This window comes from Macrotis lagotis, chromosome 3, assembly GCF_037893015.1.
Source record: "Macrotis lagotis isolate mMagLag1 chromosome 3, bilby.v1.9.chrom.fasta, whole genome shotgun sequence".
Classification (NCBI taxonomy): Eukaryota; Metazoa; Chordata; class Mammalia; order Peramelemorphia; family Peramelidae; genus Macrotis; species Macrotis lagotis.
Window position 1 is genome coordinate 23733880 of NC_133660.1, and position 16842 is coordinate 23750721.

Below are 16842 nucleotides of genomic sequence, written 5' to 3' on the forward strand. Positions count from 1 at the left end.
AATGAAATTGATTTGTAAAAGTGATTATTTCATGTTCAATTAATTTAAACATATATCTTCCAATCTTATTCTCTTTGGTTCATTGATTTGTTTCTCTAATTTTCAAGATTTTCTTTTATATTATTTTTAGTTTATTTATTGATTCTCTAGTTAATTTTTTAACTGAATGTATAATTTTTTCATCTATTCCTTCCACCCAATTTTATGAATTTATGTTTTCAAGGATATATCTCTTTTTTCTGGAGTGTCTTGGCTTCATACTTTAAAATACTGTCTTTTATTTGACATTCTTTTTCAAAAAGTTATTAAGTTATTTCTATGATCTGTTCTTTAGCCTACTCATTCAGAATATCATGTTTAATATTTCATTTTATTTTTCTATCATTTCCTTATTGTCCATATCTATATTTTTATTTGTAATTTGCTATGATCTGTATAGGGTGTTTTGTATATGTTTTTGTATATAATTTTTACATTAATTTATCATTCCTTTTTGCCCAAGTAATAGCTTATTTTTGCAAAAATACTCTGTGCCAAATGAGAATTAAATACATATTTTTAATTTTTTTTTTCCTTTGGAAGATACCATGGATTATTTAGCTTGAATTTCTGCAAGAATATATTTAATTTTCTATTTTCCTTTTCTGTTTTTGATTTAATTAGATTTTTCCAGTGCTGGTAGAGAAAAATTATAGCTTTTAATCAATTAATCAATGACTATTTATAAAATGCCTACCATGTAGCAGGCATTATGTTAGCCACAGAGTTTATATTTGTTTTGTTTTTTTTTCTTGACAATGGGGGCTTAAGTGACTTGCCCAAGGTCACACAACTAGGTAAGTATTAAGTGTCTAAAGCTGCATTGGAACTCAGGTCCTTCTGACTCCAGGGTCAGTGCTGTATTCACCTACCAAGTTGCCTCCTAGAGCTTATATTGTAACAGGAGACAATAGTTGGATATATACATACATGTGGCAATATATATAACATAAATACAATGTGAGTATGCATACATATATGCATGTTCATTTCTATTCTAACATGCAAGTAGATATCTTAGTGAAATTTAGCATATACTATATGTATTGCACATATATATTGCTCCTCAGAATGCTGTCACAATAAAAACTCCCTATTTGTTGAGAATTATTGAAGAACCATGGCTACCTACCAGTTTGTACTACAGGTGAAGATAAAAAAAAGGAAATGGGGGTACCTATAGCCTGCTGTCTACACCTTCTTAAATCCTGCTAAGTGATGAACTAAATGAGACAATAATTTAGTCATAGCATCCTTTCAGAAAAAAAATGTTAACAGAAACAAAAGATTGTACAATGTCCAAGTTCAATGTCAGGATAAACATATGAATGAGAGTCCTGATTAGGAAACTTTGTGTATAGGCAAAGCAAAGATTAGCTAACTGATGGAAGACATTTTAATAATGACAATGTTGTAGAGAGCCTGAACAGTTTTCTGAGTTATATTTCAATTTCAGAAAATAGTCAATATTCTATACAAAGAAGTTTTGAAATCATCTATCATCTATTTGGAATTAATAAAACTTCCTGAGAAGTAGTTATGATGAATAATCTTACTCTAATGAATGAATTCGAATTCAAATAAAAAGACCTTATTCAAAAGAAAGGACTTCACTCTCACTGTAGAAGAACAGACAGAGCTAGATAAAAGTTCAGAACATTAGATAAAGGAGAGCTGGTATAGGGTGGGAAAAAGAGAACTTAGTATGGAATAAGGTTATTTCCATTTGAATACTAAGTCTCAAATGCCTACTGGCTTGTCTCCTTGTCCAACTGTCTTGAAGTTTTCCCAAGAATTAATTTTTTTCTCCTTCTTCCAAAGAGATGAGAAAATCTTTTAACCAGTCAACAAGAATTTTTTAAATGTAGGAGACTTTAACTCAGTACTAGAAATATGACAAAAAGACAAAAAGAAAGTTTATATTCTAATGGAAGACACAATTTGCAGGCATATAAATATATGCAAAGTGTATACAAATAAAATAATAATAATAATAATAATCTGGTAAAATAGGTAGCAAAGATATAATTATCTCCAATGCATAGACAGACAGACAGACAGAGAGATAGAGGATTTATATGCTCTGTGCCTAGTATTCTCCTTGACATTAATGGGGAAAGACAGCACATTCAAGAAAGCTTAAAGATGTGGAGAAGAATGGACCATAGTCTCCAAATAGAGATGAGGAATATGTCAACAAAAGTTGACTGAAACTGAGCAGTGCAAGAAGTGAGCATGGCCTGTGTGGAAACATCATCAAATGGAGCTGTGGGAGGGAGAGAATTGGTAGAGAAGTAGAAGCATTTCCACAGAGAGGAGATCACTGAGGCCAAGGTGGGAAAAAACTCTTCTGGGGAATCAGAGCTCAAATTGATAAGGAAAGCAAGAATGAGAAAAATGAATGATTTTCCTGCAGCCTCCCAAGGACTCCATGTATTCACACCTAACATTCCATTTCTCATCCCCTGCTCCCACAGAAAACATCGAGCTCTCATTTGAGAGACAGAGAGAGAGAGAGAGAGAGAGAGAGAGAGAGAGAGAGAGAGAGAGAGAATGAATGAGTGTGTATGTCTAGGGTCCAGAGAGAAATGATTTCTAAAGTTCAAAAAGCTAGTGAATAGCCAAACGAATCAAACCCGAAGTGCTCTGCCTTCATTTTTCTGCTTTTGTTTTTTTTCCTCCCAATATACCACCTTGCTCTATGAAGCATCCACGATCTGTCATAAGGCAGGAAATGATTAATTACCAAATGAGGGATATGGACAATAAACTCTTCAGACTCAATTCTTTTGATTATACTACTTTTCTTTCTATTATAAGGTAGAGTACAATTCTTTATTAAATTTCATTTAACTTCTCTAAATTCACTTTTTGATGGAAGTTGTATAATTAGGGAATATTTTTCAAGGGTAAAGTGGTATTGAAGGGGTTTACCTAGCAGCAGTGTGAAGAGTCAGGACCAGGGACAAGGACACCAGTTAGGCAATAATAATTCCAGTCTGGGAAAGAGTGATAAGAATCTGGACTAGATGCTTATGCTTTCTCATATAAGGATACCTTTTATCTGCTTTATATGTATCTTTTATTTATCTGTTTATGGCCATGTTATCTCCCCAATTGGAATGTAAGCTTCCTGTTTTGTGCCTTTTTCTTTGCATTCCCAGCACTTATCAACAGGGTTGGTACATAATCCCTTAATCAGTACTGACTGACTGAAAGGTTGATTGAAGGGGTATGGAACTATGGAGACAAGTCAAAGGGAAATCATGAAGGAAGCATTGAATTTAAAATTTGTGTCTATGGAGAGGTTTCCTTTCTATAGTAGTTTTGAACTACTACTCTTACTCCTTATACTACTACTACTCCTATTTCTACTACCTCTCTATCTGACTCCTAGGAGTACTGTATTTGTCTATTTTAGAGATAAGAAAACTAAGACTAAGAGAAAAGTTAAATGACTTGTAAAGAGTCCCCTAGGATGTGACTGAAGTAGAATTTGAATTCAAGTCTTCCTGACTCCCAGTATAGCACTCCATTTCCTGTACCACTAACCTAACTAAATTAAATGTGAAGAGTCATTTATTCCTGGGTGAGAGGTAGGAGAATGTACAGATGAGACAAAGGAGTGGGAGTAAAATCAGATAAGCAAGATGTGATTGGAGAATTAGATCACTGATTCTGAGACCTTAGAGTGTGGGGGAAATTAGGTGGTACAGTAGATAAAGCACTATGGTGCAGTATAGATAGAGCACTGGCCTTGGAATCAGGAAGATGGGGGTTCGAACTTGATCTCAGGTCTCATGCACTTGACACTAACTAGTATTCTGACTGGGCAAATCATTTGACACTGATTGCATCCAGGGACATCTCCAGTCATCCTGATTTATATCTGGCCATTATATCCAAACATTCTTGAGGAAAACGTGAGCCTGATGACTTAGCACATCAACCTCTCACTTTTGTTATGGCATCATCTTCCTGATGATGTCCTGGTCTTCTTTGAGAATAAAGAAGAAAAACATCACAGGTCTAGAGTTCAGAAGATATGCATTCAAATTTAGCTATGGGACCCTAAATAGATTACTTAACCCTGTTGACCTTGGTTACCTCATATGCAAAATTGTTGGAGCAGGAAAGGGCAAACCACTCTAGTATCTGCCAAGAAAACCTCAAATGGGATCATGAAGAGTCAAAAATGAACAACAAAATGGTTTCTTGAGTGGGATACTAACAATATATTTTTAAATTTTTTTTAGGTTTTTTGCAAGGCAAATGGAGTTAAGTGGCTTGCCCATGGCCACAAAGAGAGGCAATTATTAAATGTCTGAGGCTGGATTTGAACTCAGGTACTCCTGACTCCAGGGCTGGTGCTCTATCCACTGTGCCACCTAGCTGCCCCAAACAATATTGATAATACAATTTTCTAATGCTTTGAATTTTGCAAATATGTTTATATGCATTACATCACTTGATCTTATTTGAATTTCACAACAATGTCATTTATGAATTTGGAAACTGGATCAGAGTTTAAGTGACCTGCATAGGTCATGAATAATGATTGAGTGAATATTTTAAATAATAACATGGGCCTGGTAGAAACTGCCAAATTGGAAGTTAAATGTAAGGGCAAGAAGGGGGAGTAGAGGGGATGTGAGAAAGTGAGACCTTCATAGAAGAAAGGACTGGTGACTATGGTATGACCTGAGGAGAAATGAAATTTCTCCATAAGAAGAGATGATATAGTGAAAAGATGAGGAAGAGAGACTGAAAGGGAGTTTTCCCATAATAGAACAAAGGTTTCACAGAATACAGGATCAGAAGTTTCATGAGTTGGGGGGAATGGAAGGACCCCCTGCTTTCCACCTTCACTGCTCTCTCAAATATCATGAGCCTTTCCCTTGATTAATCATGAAATCATTCAGAACTAGAAAAAACATTTAAACCCATAAAGCACAACCTCATTTTATAAGCTGGAACTAGACTCAGTGGAGAGGAGAAGCCTTACTTCTCATATATTTTCAAGTTTATTAAACCACATTATGGCAAAGGCAACCAAGACCTTCCCCCAAAGCATAGCTATTGAAGATTGCAGGAAAAAAAAAAGGATTTCCACCTGCCAAAAAAAGCACAGATGCAGAAAAGGTGATTTTTTTTCATTTTCAAATGAAGTCTGTAAAAATACTTTATTCTGACAACATCATTTTGATCCCAAATAATCTTTTTGGCACTTGGTGATAGGTTCTGCTGGTCAATTTGTTATTAATAGCCAGATTGGTAAATTGTAACCATTTGTATCAATAGATTATTAGAAGGAAATGAATGCGCAACAGAGCAATTACTCACAGAAGGGAAGGAAATTGAAGCTCTAAGCAACCACCACCCTCAGTTTGGGATGGGGATGGGGATGGGAAGGAGAGCCTGAATGATCATAGACAGATGTGTTCTGTTACAAACTATCATTATGAATTAGGTTTCAACATCTTGGTAAGAATGCTCTGGCTATCTCTGAGTGTAGTAGAAAGGGTGCCAGACTCAGTCACAAAGAACCCTGAGCAAATCTTGCTTCTGATAATAGATGAGCTGTGTGACCCTGGGCAAGTCATCTAACCTCTCTTAGTCTCACATCCCCTAATACAATGAGGATAATGCTGGTATCTACCTACTCATTATGAAAATCAAGTAAGAAAAGGTGAGTCAAGAGCTTTTCAAATCTGAAAGTGTTCTATGTGAGTTATGATGACGATGGTGGTGGTGGTGATATCTGCATCTCATTTTGCTCATCTTTAAAAAGGAGATAGTAGAGCCTTCTTATCAGGGCTACTGGGAAGTTCAAATGAAAAATGTACTGTGTAAACTATAAAGATCCATATAAGAGATGATGATGATAGCTAATATATATGCTTACTATGTATAGTACAGTGTGCTAAGAGTTTTAGAAATCTTATTTCATATGATCTTCACACACTGGGAGCTAGGTGCTATTATTATCCTCATTATACAGGTAAAGAAACTGAGGCAGTCAAGAAGTCAAATGGTTTGCTAGGTATCAAATGGCTAGAAAGTTTCTTAGGCTAAATTTGAACTCAGATTTTGATGATTGCAAGCCCTTTTTTGTTTTGCAAGGCAAATGGGGTTAAGTGATTTGCCCAGGGCCACACAGCTAGGTAATTATTAAGTGTCTGAGGCCAGATTTGAACTCAGGTACTCCTGACTCCAGGGCTGGTGCTCTATCCACTGTGCCACCTAGCCGCCCCTGATTACAAGCCCTTTAATCATTATGCCAGTCATGTCAGTGATCCTCTTCATAGCAATTTATATATTAAGCATATATATTAAATTCATGGTATAAATAAGACTGGAGTAAGGGGGAAGGAACTGTTTTCTGTTGATAGTGGGCTATGAAGTGTTTTTCTCATGATAACAGTCCACAGATTATGGACTTAGCTTCTGTGACTATGGGACCAATATGCTGTTACATGCATAGTAACAACAACTAAAATAAAATTCCCCAGATGTGTTCAATGCCTATTGTTTGGTCAGCACAAGATTTGACTCAGAGAATGATAAAATTGGAAAAGGCATAATTTTTGCCTTCCTAAGATCCAGTCTGGTAGGAAGGATAAAGCACTCTTCAAGATAAGTATAATGCACAAGTATGCACTTTATGCAGGTGAGGGTTGGAATTGGAATCAGTAAGACTTGAGGTTTAAATCCTCACTCAGATGTTGAATAGTTGTCTGAACCTAGACAAGTCACTTAAATTCTGATGGTCTCAGTTTTCTCATCTGTAAAATGAGGATAGTAATGGCCTATCTTCCAAGAAAGTTGGGAAGATAAAATGAGAATATATTTACAGAGTTATATAAAGTGTTATATAAAGTCTAATTTTTGTTATTGTCAATTGCTATCATTAAAATTCAAGAGGTCCAAAATATAATATCCAATGTCAAATTCAGGGTTAAATGTCATAGAGAGGATTGGACCAGACAGAGAGGAGGGAAGAGGATAGGCTCTCAGAGTGGGTGGTAGAGAGGCCAATATTTACCTCTAAGAAGAGTTTTCCTCAGAGAAAATTCCAAAAAGCACCTGCAGAGACAACTTTCCCTGGGAAGGCAATCCCCACAGATTGCCAAAGTACAGATTATATATTAATAGTCTCAAGGGACCAGAACAGAAATTGCTTCCTCATTTCCCCATGTCCCCAGTGCCTTTTCCTAGTCTCTTCCCTCCCATCCTCCTATGAAGGGGATGCAATTAAAAAAAAAGAAAGATTGAATTTTGGCAAGGGGCTATTTACTAGTTTCATGGAAAAGAAGACTGTTACTAGGGCTCATAATGTGAGGAAAGTGGTCTACAGACCCAAAAGTGCCATCTAAATTGGCTTTTGATAACAATAATAATATTAATAATTGTTATTTTATCATCATTCTGAGCCTAATTCCCAGAGTTGAAATAACTGTATTTTTCTCATCTTGATTTCTTGACACCACTTTCTTAAATAAACCTCTTTTAAAATAAAAAAGGATATTCCTTGAAAAGTTCTGTGTTTCAATATGTTTTAAATGTGCAAAGTCCAATGCTTGAAGCCCAGCTGCTGGCATCTACCACTGTCACTGGGGAGAGATCATAGGGATGACAAGTTGGCTGCAGATGTGTGTGTGTGGGGGGGGGGGGTTGAGAACTGCTGAAATCAATGACAACAGTTCAGAATTAATACAGTCCTTGTAGCCCAGAAGAGGAATAAAGATGGAAGAGAAACCAGGGGATCCCCTTCGATGGCCAGGTTGTCAGTGAGTATCAATGCTGTCTAAGTCAATCCTTTCATAAATAAATAATAATTAATATGAAATCATTCAATTCAATTATTAAATTTAATCATTAAAGAAATAAATCTGTCCACTGCATGGTCATAAAGTCATCTGTCATGGCTTTAAAAAGAAATCACCAGGCAACCAAATCCAAGTATAACATTGACAAATTTCTCTTTTCTTATTTAGAATACTAGACATGGAGTTAAGACGACTTGAAATCAAATTGTACCTCAGGCTTCAGCAGCTACGTGACTGTGAGCAATTAGTTATATCTTTGTGGGATCTCAGTTTCCTCATTTGAAAAATGGAGTCTATAATAATATCAGTAAGCAGCCAGGTAGGATTGAATGCAAAAATGAAAAGTATTTGGTGAACCTCAAAATTCAATATAAATACTAGCTATTTCATTTACATATATAAATACAGAAACAGAAATAGATAGTAATTAAGGCAGTGAGATATGGAGTAAAACAGTTTGCAAAGAATTAAAAATGAATATCCCACAGGAGATAACAGAGAGGTGTTTGATAGCCATTCACATGGTGAGCCTCAACATTTAACCAATGAGGAACTTCAAAGAACAGAAGTAAAGGATGCCATATGAAACTATATAATGGGCAGAGATTATGGTTTGATCGTATGACAGAGAGAAAGAGAGAGTGCAAAAAATAGCTGGTAGTTGACAAGAGTACTCCACTTCTACCTTTATCATGCCAAGAAAAATTGAAGAAAGTAAGACCCAGAGAGAGAATTACATATCTAGGACCATATTGGGCAACTAGGTGATATCTGGAATCAGGAAGACTCATCTTGAGTTCAAATCTGACCTCAAACATGTAATAGCTGTGTGTCTTGTCACTTTAATGTTTGCCTCAGTTTCCTCATCTGTAAAATGAGTTGGAGAAAAAATGACAGACTATTCTAGTATCTCTTCTAAGAAAACCCTAAAAGCGGTCATGAAGAGTCAGACCTAATTAAACAACAAGGGATCTCTGAGGATCACATAACTAAATGGAATCTTAAAAATACATAAAGGCCCCAAAATAGGCATGAGCACGCACACGCGCACACACACACACACACACACACACACACACACACACACACAAACACAAAGACACAATCTCTCACTTTTACTCTTCAGGTGCTTTCCCTGGCTTCCTCCTGACTTTTCTTCTCAAACTTTCAATATCATTCAAAAATGAACTAAAAATAAACTATTATTTTACTTATAAAAATTATCCATATCCATTACCTCAATTAAGTTTAGGTACATATTCATTCATAGTTTATAATAATGTCGTCCTGATGTTTTTCTGTGAATGAAGTTTTAAGAGCACTTAGATCAGTGCAGGTTCATATGTGGGCTTCTGTTCTGGAAAATTAAATAGCTTGATTTTGAACCTCTGCAGGGAAATCCCTTCTAAACCCAGAGTTTGAGAGTTTTATGAGTGCAGAAGGAGCTATCAAAAAACAATTCCTATTGAGGTAACTAATCAACTACTACCTGGTCTTACTTCCCAAACAGTACTAGTAAGTCTCAATAAGTCAAGATCTTAACATATCTTAACCTGATCAAAGATGATCAAAGGCTAGGCCAGGTGCAAGAGAGCCAATGGACAGCATGGTGAACATGTGACTTAGAAGAACAGATAAAGTGTACTTCAAAAATGAAACAGGCTCCACGGACACTAAGCCATGAAACAAATTTGCCCAGTCATTTCATCTCCAGCAAGCAGGGTCTGTGTAATGGTGGCCATTGACCTCAAAGGCAAAATTTGAAGCACAAGATGATCAAAAGCCCTCTGTACTCAGGGAGACATGAAGAAGACACTTACATCACACTGGAATGGCTTTTCACCGGTGTGTGTTCTCATGTGCTCATCGAGGCCTCGTTTCTGACTGAAGGCTTTGTTGCACTCAGAACACTGATAGGGCTTCTCCTATATGAAATGAGAGACAATGAGAGAAAGTAGGTCAGAAAGTGCAAATTTCTGCTATATTCTGGGGAAAATCACGGACATGAGTTTCTAAGGGTTTTTCAGTGATTCTGGAGAACTATGATCTCTTTTAACTTTTCAGGTCACAATATTTAAAGGTAGAAGAGAGTATTGAGATCACCACTCAACAGTTCTCCCCAGTCCCACCAATTTAATAGATAAGGAAACTAATGACTAGAGTCACACTGTTACTCAATATTGGAGGTAGGATTCAATGTAAAGTCTTCTGATTTGAAACTCAGTATTCTTTTCACTGTTCCACAATTCTTCCCACTTTCTGAAAGAGAGAATAGAGGGATAGAAAGCTGGCCTGGGAATGGGGAAGAGCTGAGTTCTAAGTCAGTCTTTGGCACCTATTGGTTGTGTGACCTTGAACAAATCACTTAACCTCTTCTATTCTCAGTTACTTCGTCTGTATATATTGGTAAACAAGATTTGTTTTTGAGTATAAAGTGAGATAATCTTAATCTTCATACCTTAACTTAAAGTGTTTTGTAAATGTTGTCTGTTGCTGCATCCTCAATTAAGGATCCTCTAAGATACTTTTTCACATCATGAAAAAAGCAGCTTTAAATTAATCCATATAGCAACAGATGGGGGGGAATATATTGTTTCATTTTTGTTTAATCTAAAGGGCTAATTTTCACAAATTTAGAATCACAGATGCAGAAAAGAGGGCATGGACCTTCTAACCCAGCCATTTCCTAGAAATGTGTTTCCAAGTTACACAATAACTGGTACATAACTTAAATATAAATTACTTCCTTAAACATGTTACATAAAAAACTTTTGACATTTTTGCTGTCACAAATCTCTTTGACAGATTAGTAATGACCTTGTCTCTCCCCCTTTCTAAATTTTTTAATGAATAAAATAACACATAGGATTATAAAGGTAATCAAAGGTTAGTGAAAATAAATATAAAGTTTTTTCCCATACAAGCTCACATAAGTCTTTAATTCTAAAAACAAACCCCTTTGTTTCCCAGATTCAGTACTATATCTTTGACATTTATTGAACCAAGTCATTGAATATCCAACCCTTTCCATTTATCCCAACCTTAAGCTCTAAAGTTTCATCTAGTTTTAAACTCTTTATCCCATTACAATAAGATATTTTAAAAGCATTGAAAAGGCATTAAAATGCAAAAAAAGACATAGATATAACAGAACAAGTTCAGTAGTACCCTTCTCTAATAGTTCAAAAAAGTTAATAGAAATCTAAAAATAAAAAAAAAAAGAGAAAATAAGACAACTGGAGAATTTAGAGCTGAAAGATGACATTTTCAGTAAAGTATATTATTCTCAGTGATACTCTAACAAAAAGAATATCAAAAAAATGATAAGTGTAATGGAACACTGAAGCATACATAGATTACCTATGTGGAAAAGGCTAGAAAAATATCCTAGGAGAACTGAAATAACACAGAAAGGAACTGCCTTGCTGAGATTGAAGCATGCTTAAGCATTCTATAACTGATTCCCAGTTTTGTTATTTGGTAGATAGATATCAGTCTCTCTGACTAAAGTTTTGGGACCAGCAGTGGATGTTCCTTCAAAAGACTTCAGTAGTCTATTTTTCTCCCTTATTTATATCTATGTTCTTGGTTTGATTAGCAACATCTGGCAAAAAGACAATTTTATAAAGGAAGAAGATTTGAGTCTGAACCATCAGATGTTGGCATGTGGTCCAAATTGACCTTGGTTTTTTGTCTCAGTATTTGTTTGCCAATTTATTTTTCCTTTTTGAGTGATAAACAACAGAATCAATGACCTTGTGAATTTTGAAAAGTCAGAAGTGTAAGTGACCTAAGGTCTGAGGGTTTATGAATTTGGAAGTCAGAGTTCATTTTTCAGAAGTAAGAAGTAACCTTTGGAATTCCACCCAGTGGTAGCTGAGATAAGATTCATTTAGTAGTGATTTTGCATTTTGATGTATGCTATGCATGAACTGTTCTAAGAATGAGTCTAATCTCTCCAGTAACAATGGTGATATTAGACAAAAGAGTGTTGATGAGGTTTTGGAGGGAAATGTTTCTTTTGCTCTTCACATGTCTTCAAAAAAAATATCCTTTTGTGAAAGCTACCAGATGCTAAGTGGGTATATAGACTGAGGTGCTAGTCATGGGCACCTGAACACATTTAGAACACATTTGGAAAGTCAAGTCTATGGTATTTATGATGAGACATTGCCCCCTTGGGGGTATGTATAAAAAACTTGATGGACAGATATAACTCTTTGGCTCTAGGAGATGATGTCAGAGAATACAACAGAAATATAAGACAGTTTGTTGTTAAACAGGTGGCATAATAGAAACAGGGCTGGCCTGGAATCAGGAAGAACTGAGTTCAAATCTAACCTCTTCTATCTGTATGAACCTGAACAATTCATTTAATCTTTGTTTGCCTAACTTTCCTCAACTTCTAAATGAGGATAATAGTAGCATCTATTTTTTAGGAGTTGTGAGAGTCAATTGAATTAATAAATGTAAGAGGCTTAGCATGGTAACTGACACATAGTAGGTGCTATATAAATACTACCTATTATTGTCACTGTCATCATTATTAATTGTGGTCATTTATCCAAGGAATTTAAACAAAAGATATGGACAAAAATTAATTAAAAAATAAACATTAAATATCAGATTTCTATGCAAAACATTCAAGAAGTAAATACATAAAGGAGACAGCTAAGTGAGTCAGTAGATATATTGTTGGGTCAGGAATCATGAAGAATTGAATTCCAATCTGGTCTCAGAAACTTCCTGGCTGTATGATCCAGAACAAGTCATAACCTGTGTCTTAGTTTAATCAAACAAAAAATTGAAATAATAACACCTACTCACCAGCACCTACCTTGTTGTGAGGATCAAATGAAATGATATTTCCAAGAGCTTAGCATGGTGGCTCCTACATAGATGCCTAATAATTTTTGTTTCTTTCATCCCTCCCTCACTCCTTTCCTTCCATCTTTCCTTCTCTTGTTCTTTCCTTCCTTCCTTCCTTCCTTCCTTCCTTCCTTCCTTCCTTCCTTCCTTCCTTCCTTCCTTTCCTTCCTTCCTTCCTTCCTTCCTTCCTTCCTTCCTTCCTTCCTTCCTTCCTTCCTTCCTTCTTTCCTTCCCTCCTCCATTCTTTCCTTCCCTCCTTCCTCCTTCCCTTTCTCCTTTCCTTCCTTCTTTCTTACCTTCTTTCTTCCAGTCTTTCCTTCCCTCCTTTCATTCTTTCTTCCTTCCTTTCCTTCCATCTTTCCTTCCTCCCTTTCTTTCTTCCTATTCCTTCCCTCAAAGGACTTATATTCTAATAAAAGGAATCAACACATAGAGGAAAATGGTAGTTATGGGAAAATGAAGTCACAGGACAGATTAGTAGATTGCCTACCAGGTAGAAGTAGAGTCAGTTTACCAAGACTCATACAAAATGTACATATTACATGTCTTGTATAATTGTAAAACAGTCTATTGTAAGGTAATAAAGTCCATCTAAAATAACTAGAGGGATATTCTGCTTCCACCATTATTATATCAAATTGTAATAATTTATAGAGTAATTAATAAATTGAGTGTAAGGCCAATCAAACTACCAAAACCTATTCATAAAACTAGATAAAGTGATACCAAAATTCATATAAATCAAAGTATCAAAAGCATTTGAAGTGTGAAGGGTTAAATTGAGATCTTCCCTATCAGCAGCCATAGTCCCAGGAGGATTTCCTAAGCAAACTGATCTGAAGCATGTTGAGCAAAGCATTTTCTTGGGCAGGGAGTGCTGAGGAACATTCCTAGTAAACATGCTTTGGGGTCCACACCTGGGGACTTGGCACATCCCTGGGTGTTTACCACAAGACACCTGGAGACAGTGATTGTACTCAGGATCTGAGGGTGTTTTGGCTGAAACTTATAGATCATTGAGTTTGATCAAGAGAGTCCATTGATCACTGAGTCCAGTCTTGTAAACCCCTGGATCTCTGCCATTTTTTTCAAAGAACCATAAAAGTCTTACTTGGGAAAGTTGGCTTTGGAAGACATCCCCTTCAAAGATGCTTTACCAAAGGAACTTTCCCAACCAATACCCTGAAGATTGTGTTGTGGCTTGACTTCCCTAGTCAGTCAGATTTTCAGGTGTTGGGGTTTCCTTTGATTGGATAACTTTTCTCTTCTTTATCTTTTCTCTTTCCTTTCTCTATTGTGTTGTTCTCTTTCATATATATGCATATAAATAATTGTGTATCTCTTGGTTTATAAATATATTAATCTTGGGTTATAATCTTGGGGTTATAAGTATACTGTCATTAAATTCTTATCTAAAGATTTAAGACAGAGTGAGCATGTCATTGTGGGGACAGATCCAGACAAAAGTCTTTGTAGCTCAGATAAAATAAAACAACTTATAAAAAAACAACTTATTTTGAGGATTAACAGCAAAGAATATCACAAATTTGTGATTTAAAAATTGTGATTAGGTATTCATGAGAATAGTACTTCCATGCTTATAATATTTAAATTAAATACTTAGAATAAATATAATTAAATTAAATATAATATTTAAGTTATAATATTAAAGTAGCAAGAATTAAGCTATTTAGTAATGTATTATAATAACTAGATCAGTGAACATATAGATCTTCTAATGAAAATCTAATGAAGAACTACCAAATCTAATCTAAGAACTAAATTTAACTTAAGAATCTAAATTACTTAAGAAAAAATTATATATGAGGAGTACTACTGGGGAAAAGAATGAAATTTGACAGATATTTTATTTTGATCACCATCTTTCCTTGTAAACCACAATGACCTCAAAATGAATATGAAGTCTGACTATTAAAAACAAATTAAAATAAAAAATGTGATGAGAACCAAATTTATTACCTTCCCAACTATATCTAGGGGAAATTGACATATAGGACTTCTGGAATGTAGCCAAGATGGTGGCATGAAGTTTGCATATTCCCCAAGTTTTTCTTTACACAAAATTAAATGACATTCAAGCCACAGATTCTACCCAAAAAAGACAAGATCAAAGAAGTTTTCAATGGTGACATCATGTAGGATCTTCAGTGGTCTGTCTCTGGTGGAAAAGGTGAAGTAAAACCCAGGTAGGCAGGAGAGTGGGAAAGCCACAGGGAAATCCATGTCCCAACAGTTTGAAAATAGCATAGATCCCAGCATCTAGATAGCAAGCCAGTAGGGAGGGTTCCAATCCCAAACAAAGTCTGAACCCTGGAACATTGGGCAAAAGATTGGACTGGGATGGGAATAAACCATTGAAGAGGAAGAACCTGGAAATAAAGGAGGAAACAAATCTGTGCAAAAATAATTCCTAGCACCCTATGTGTTTTATGTAGACTAATACCTCTTGGGAATAGATATACCACAGAATTTTTGCCCGGTTATATTTGAGTTTGCAAATGCTATCATTTAAGGATTTATGCAAAAAATTAACACTTCAGGGACTCAATAACTATTAAACATATTTGAATATACAAGAGCTTTATTTGGACAATAATCATGACAAGAACCATTTATGTTAACAAGGTTGTCTGAGTGGTAAAAGGAGGCATTACAGATATTGGTTTTAGCCTGTTCACTGTGAATGCACCCCAATGACTTTCTGAGAATTATGATAACTATGTAAAAATTTCTCCAATAAAATTGAAATTGTACAGTAGTTTTTATAAAAAAAAAAACCAATGCCTAGACTGCTTGGGAAATGGACCAAGGACAAGCCAGGGATCAGACCTCAGACCCGGCATAAAAAGCTAGGGTCATCTATACACCCTACACTCAAGGATTACAGCTCAATCAACCTGTGATTACACTTTGATTGATAGAACTTTGAACTTATAAAGAAATGAATTAATCAACTTTTGATTGATAGTACACACCAGGTGAAGAAGAAAAGAAGGGAGTGTGTGAACACTGAGAAATTCTGTTCAATAGATTTGATCCAGAGAGGGAATAAGATACATTTACACCTGGGTTTAAAAATCTATACTCTACAGGGAAGGGGAGGGAGGAAAAGAAAAAAAAAGGGAAGAAAGGACTGAAAAAAGGGAAGGTGAAGGCATAAATGAAAATAAATTCAGAGTTAAAATTCTAAAAACTTAAAGGGGAAAGGAAGTATAACTTTTGTGAAGAGGAATAAGAGGAAAGGAAAGAAAGATAGCATGGAGGAAAATAAAGAATTAGTTATCTTAATTGCAAATGTGAATGGAATGAACTCTCTCATAAGTGGGCAGCAGAATGGATTAAAAAGTTGAATCTGACAATACAGTGTTTATAAGAAACACATCTGAAGCAGAGAGATATACACTGGGAAGTGTAAAAGACTGGAGCAAAATATATTATGCTTCAGCTGAAGCAAAATAAAAAACCAGGGATAACTATCCTGATATCAGATAAAGCAAAAGCAAAAATCAATCTCATTTAAAGGGATAAAGAAGGCACCATTGAAAATGAAGTTCTATCATTATTAAACATGTATGCACCTAGTGGCATAGCATCCAAATTCCTAGATGAAAAGCTGAGCAAAACTTTAATAATAGTGGACCTTAACCTCCCTCTCTCATAACTAGATAAATCTTACCACAAAATAAATAAGAAGGAAGTTAAGATGGTGAATAAAATCATAGAGAACTTAGATATGATAGACTTCTGGAGAAAACTTAAAATTGACCAAAATTGACCATGTACTAGGGCATAAAAACCTTATACTCAAATGCAGAAAGACAGAAATAATAAATGCATACTTTTCAGATCATGATACAATAAAAATTACATGTAAGAAAGGGTCAAGGAAAGATAAAACAAAAATTAATTGAAAACTAAACTAAACAATTTGATTTTAAAGCATGAATGGATCAAATAATAAATCATAGAAATAATAATTACATTGAAGAAAATGATAACAATGAGACATCATACCAAAATGTACAGGATGCATCCAAAGCAGTACTTATGGGAAATGTTATATCTCTAAATGCTTATATGAATA

The 16842-nt window shown here is 35.2% G+C and overlaps 1 protein-coding gene across 4 annotated transcripts in view; it reads right to left on the minus strand.

The window, feature by feature from the left end:
* The window catches only part of PRDM5 (PR/SET domain 5), a 224190-nt gene that overhangs the window by 10697 nt on the left and 196651 nt on the right, over positions 1-16842 (minus strand). For all 4 annotated transcript variants that reach the window (XM_074228332.1, XM_074228333.1, XM_074228334.1 and 1 more), the window contains one exon: positions 9689-9793. In XM_074228332.1, the coding sequence (XP_074084433.1) occupies positions 9689-9793 (105 nt within the window). The remainder of the gene's footprint in view (positions 1-9688; positions 9794-16842) is intronic.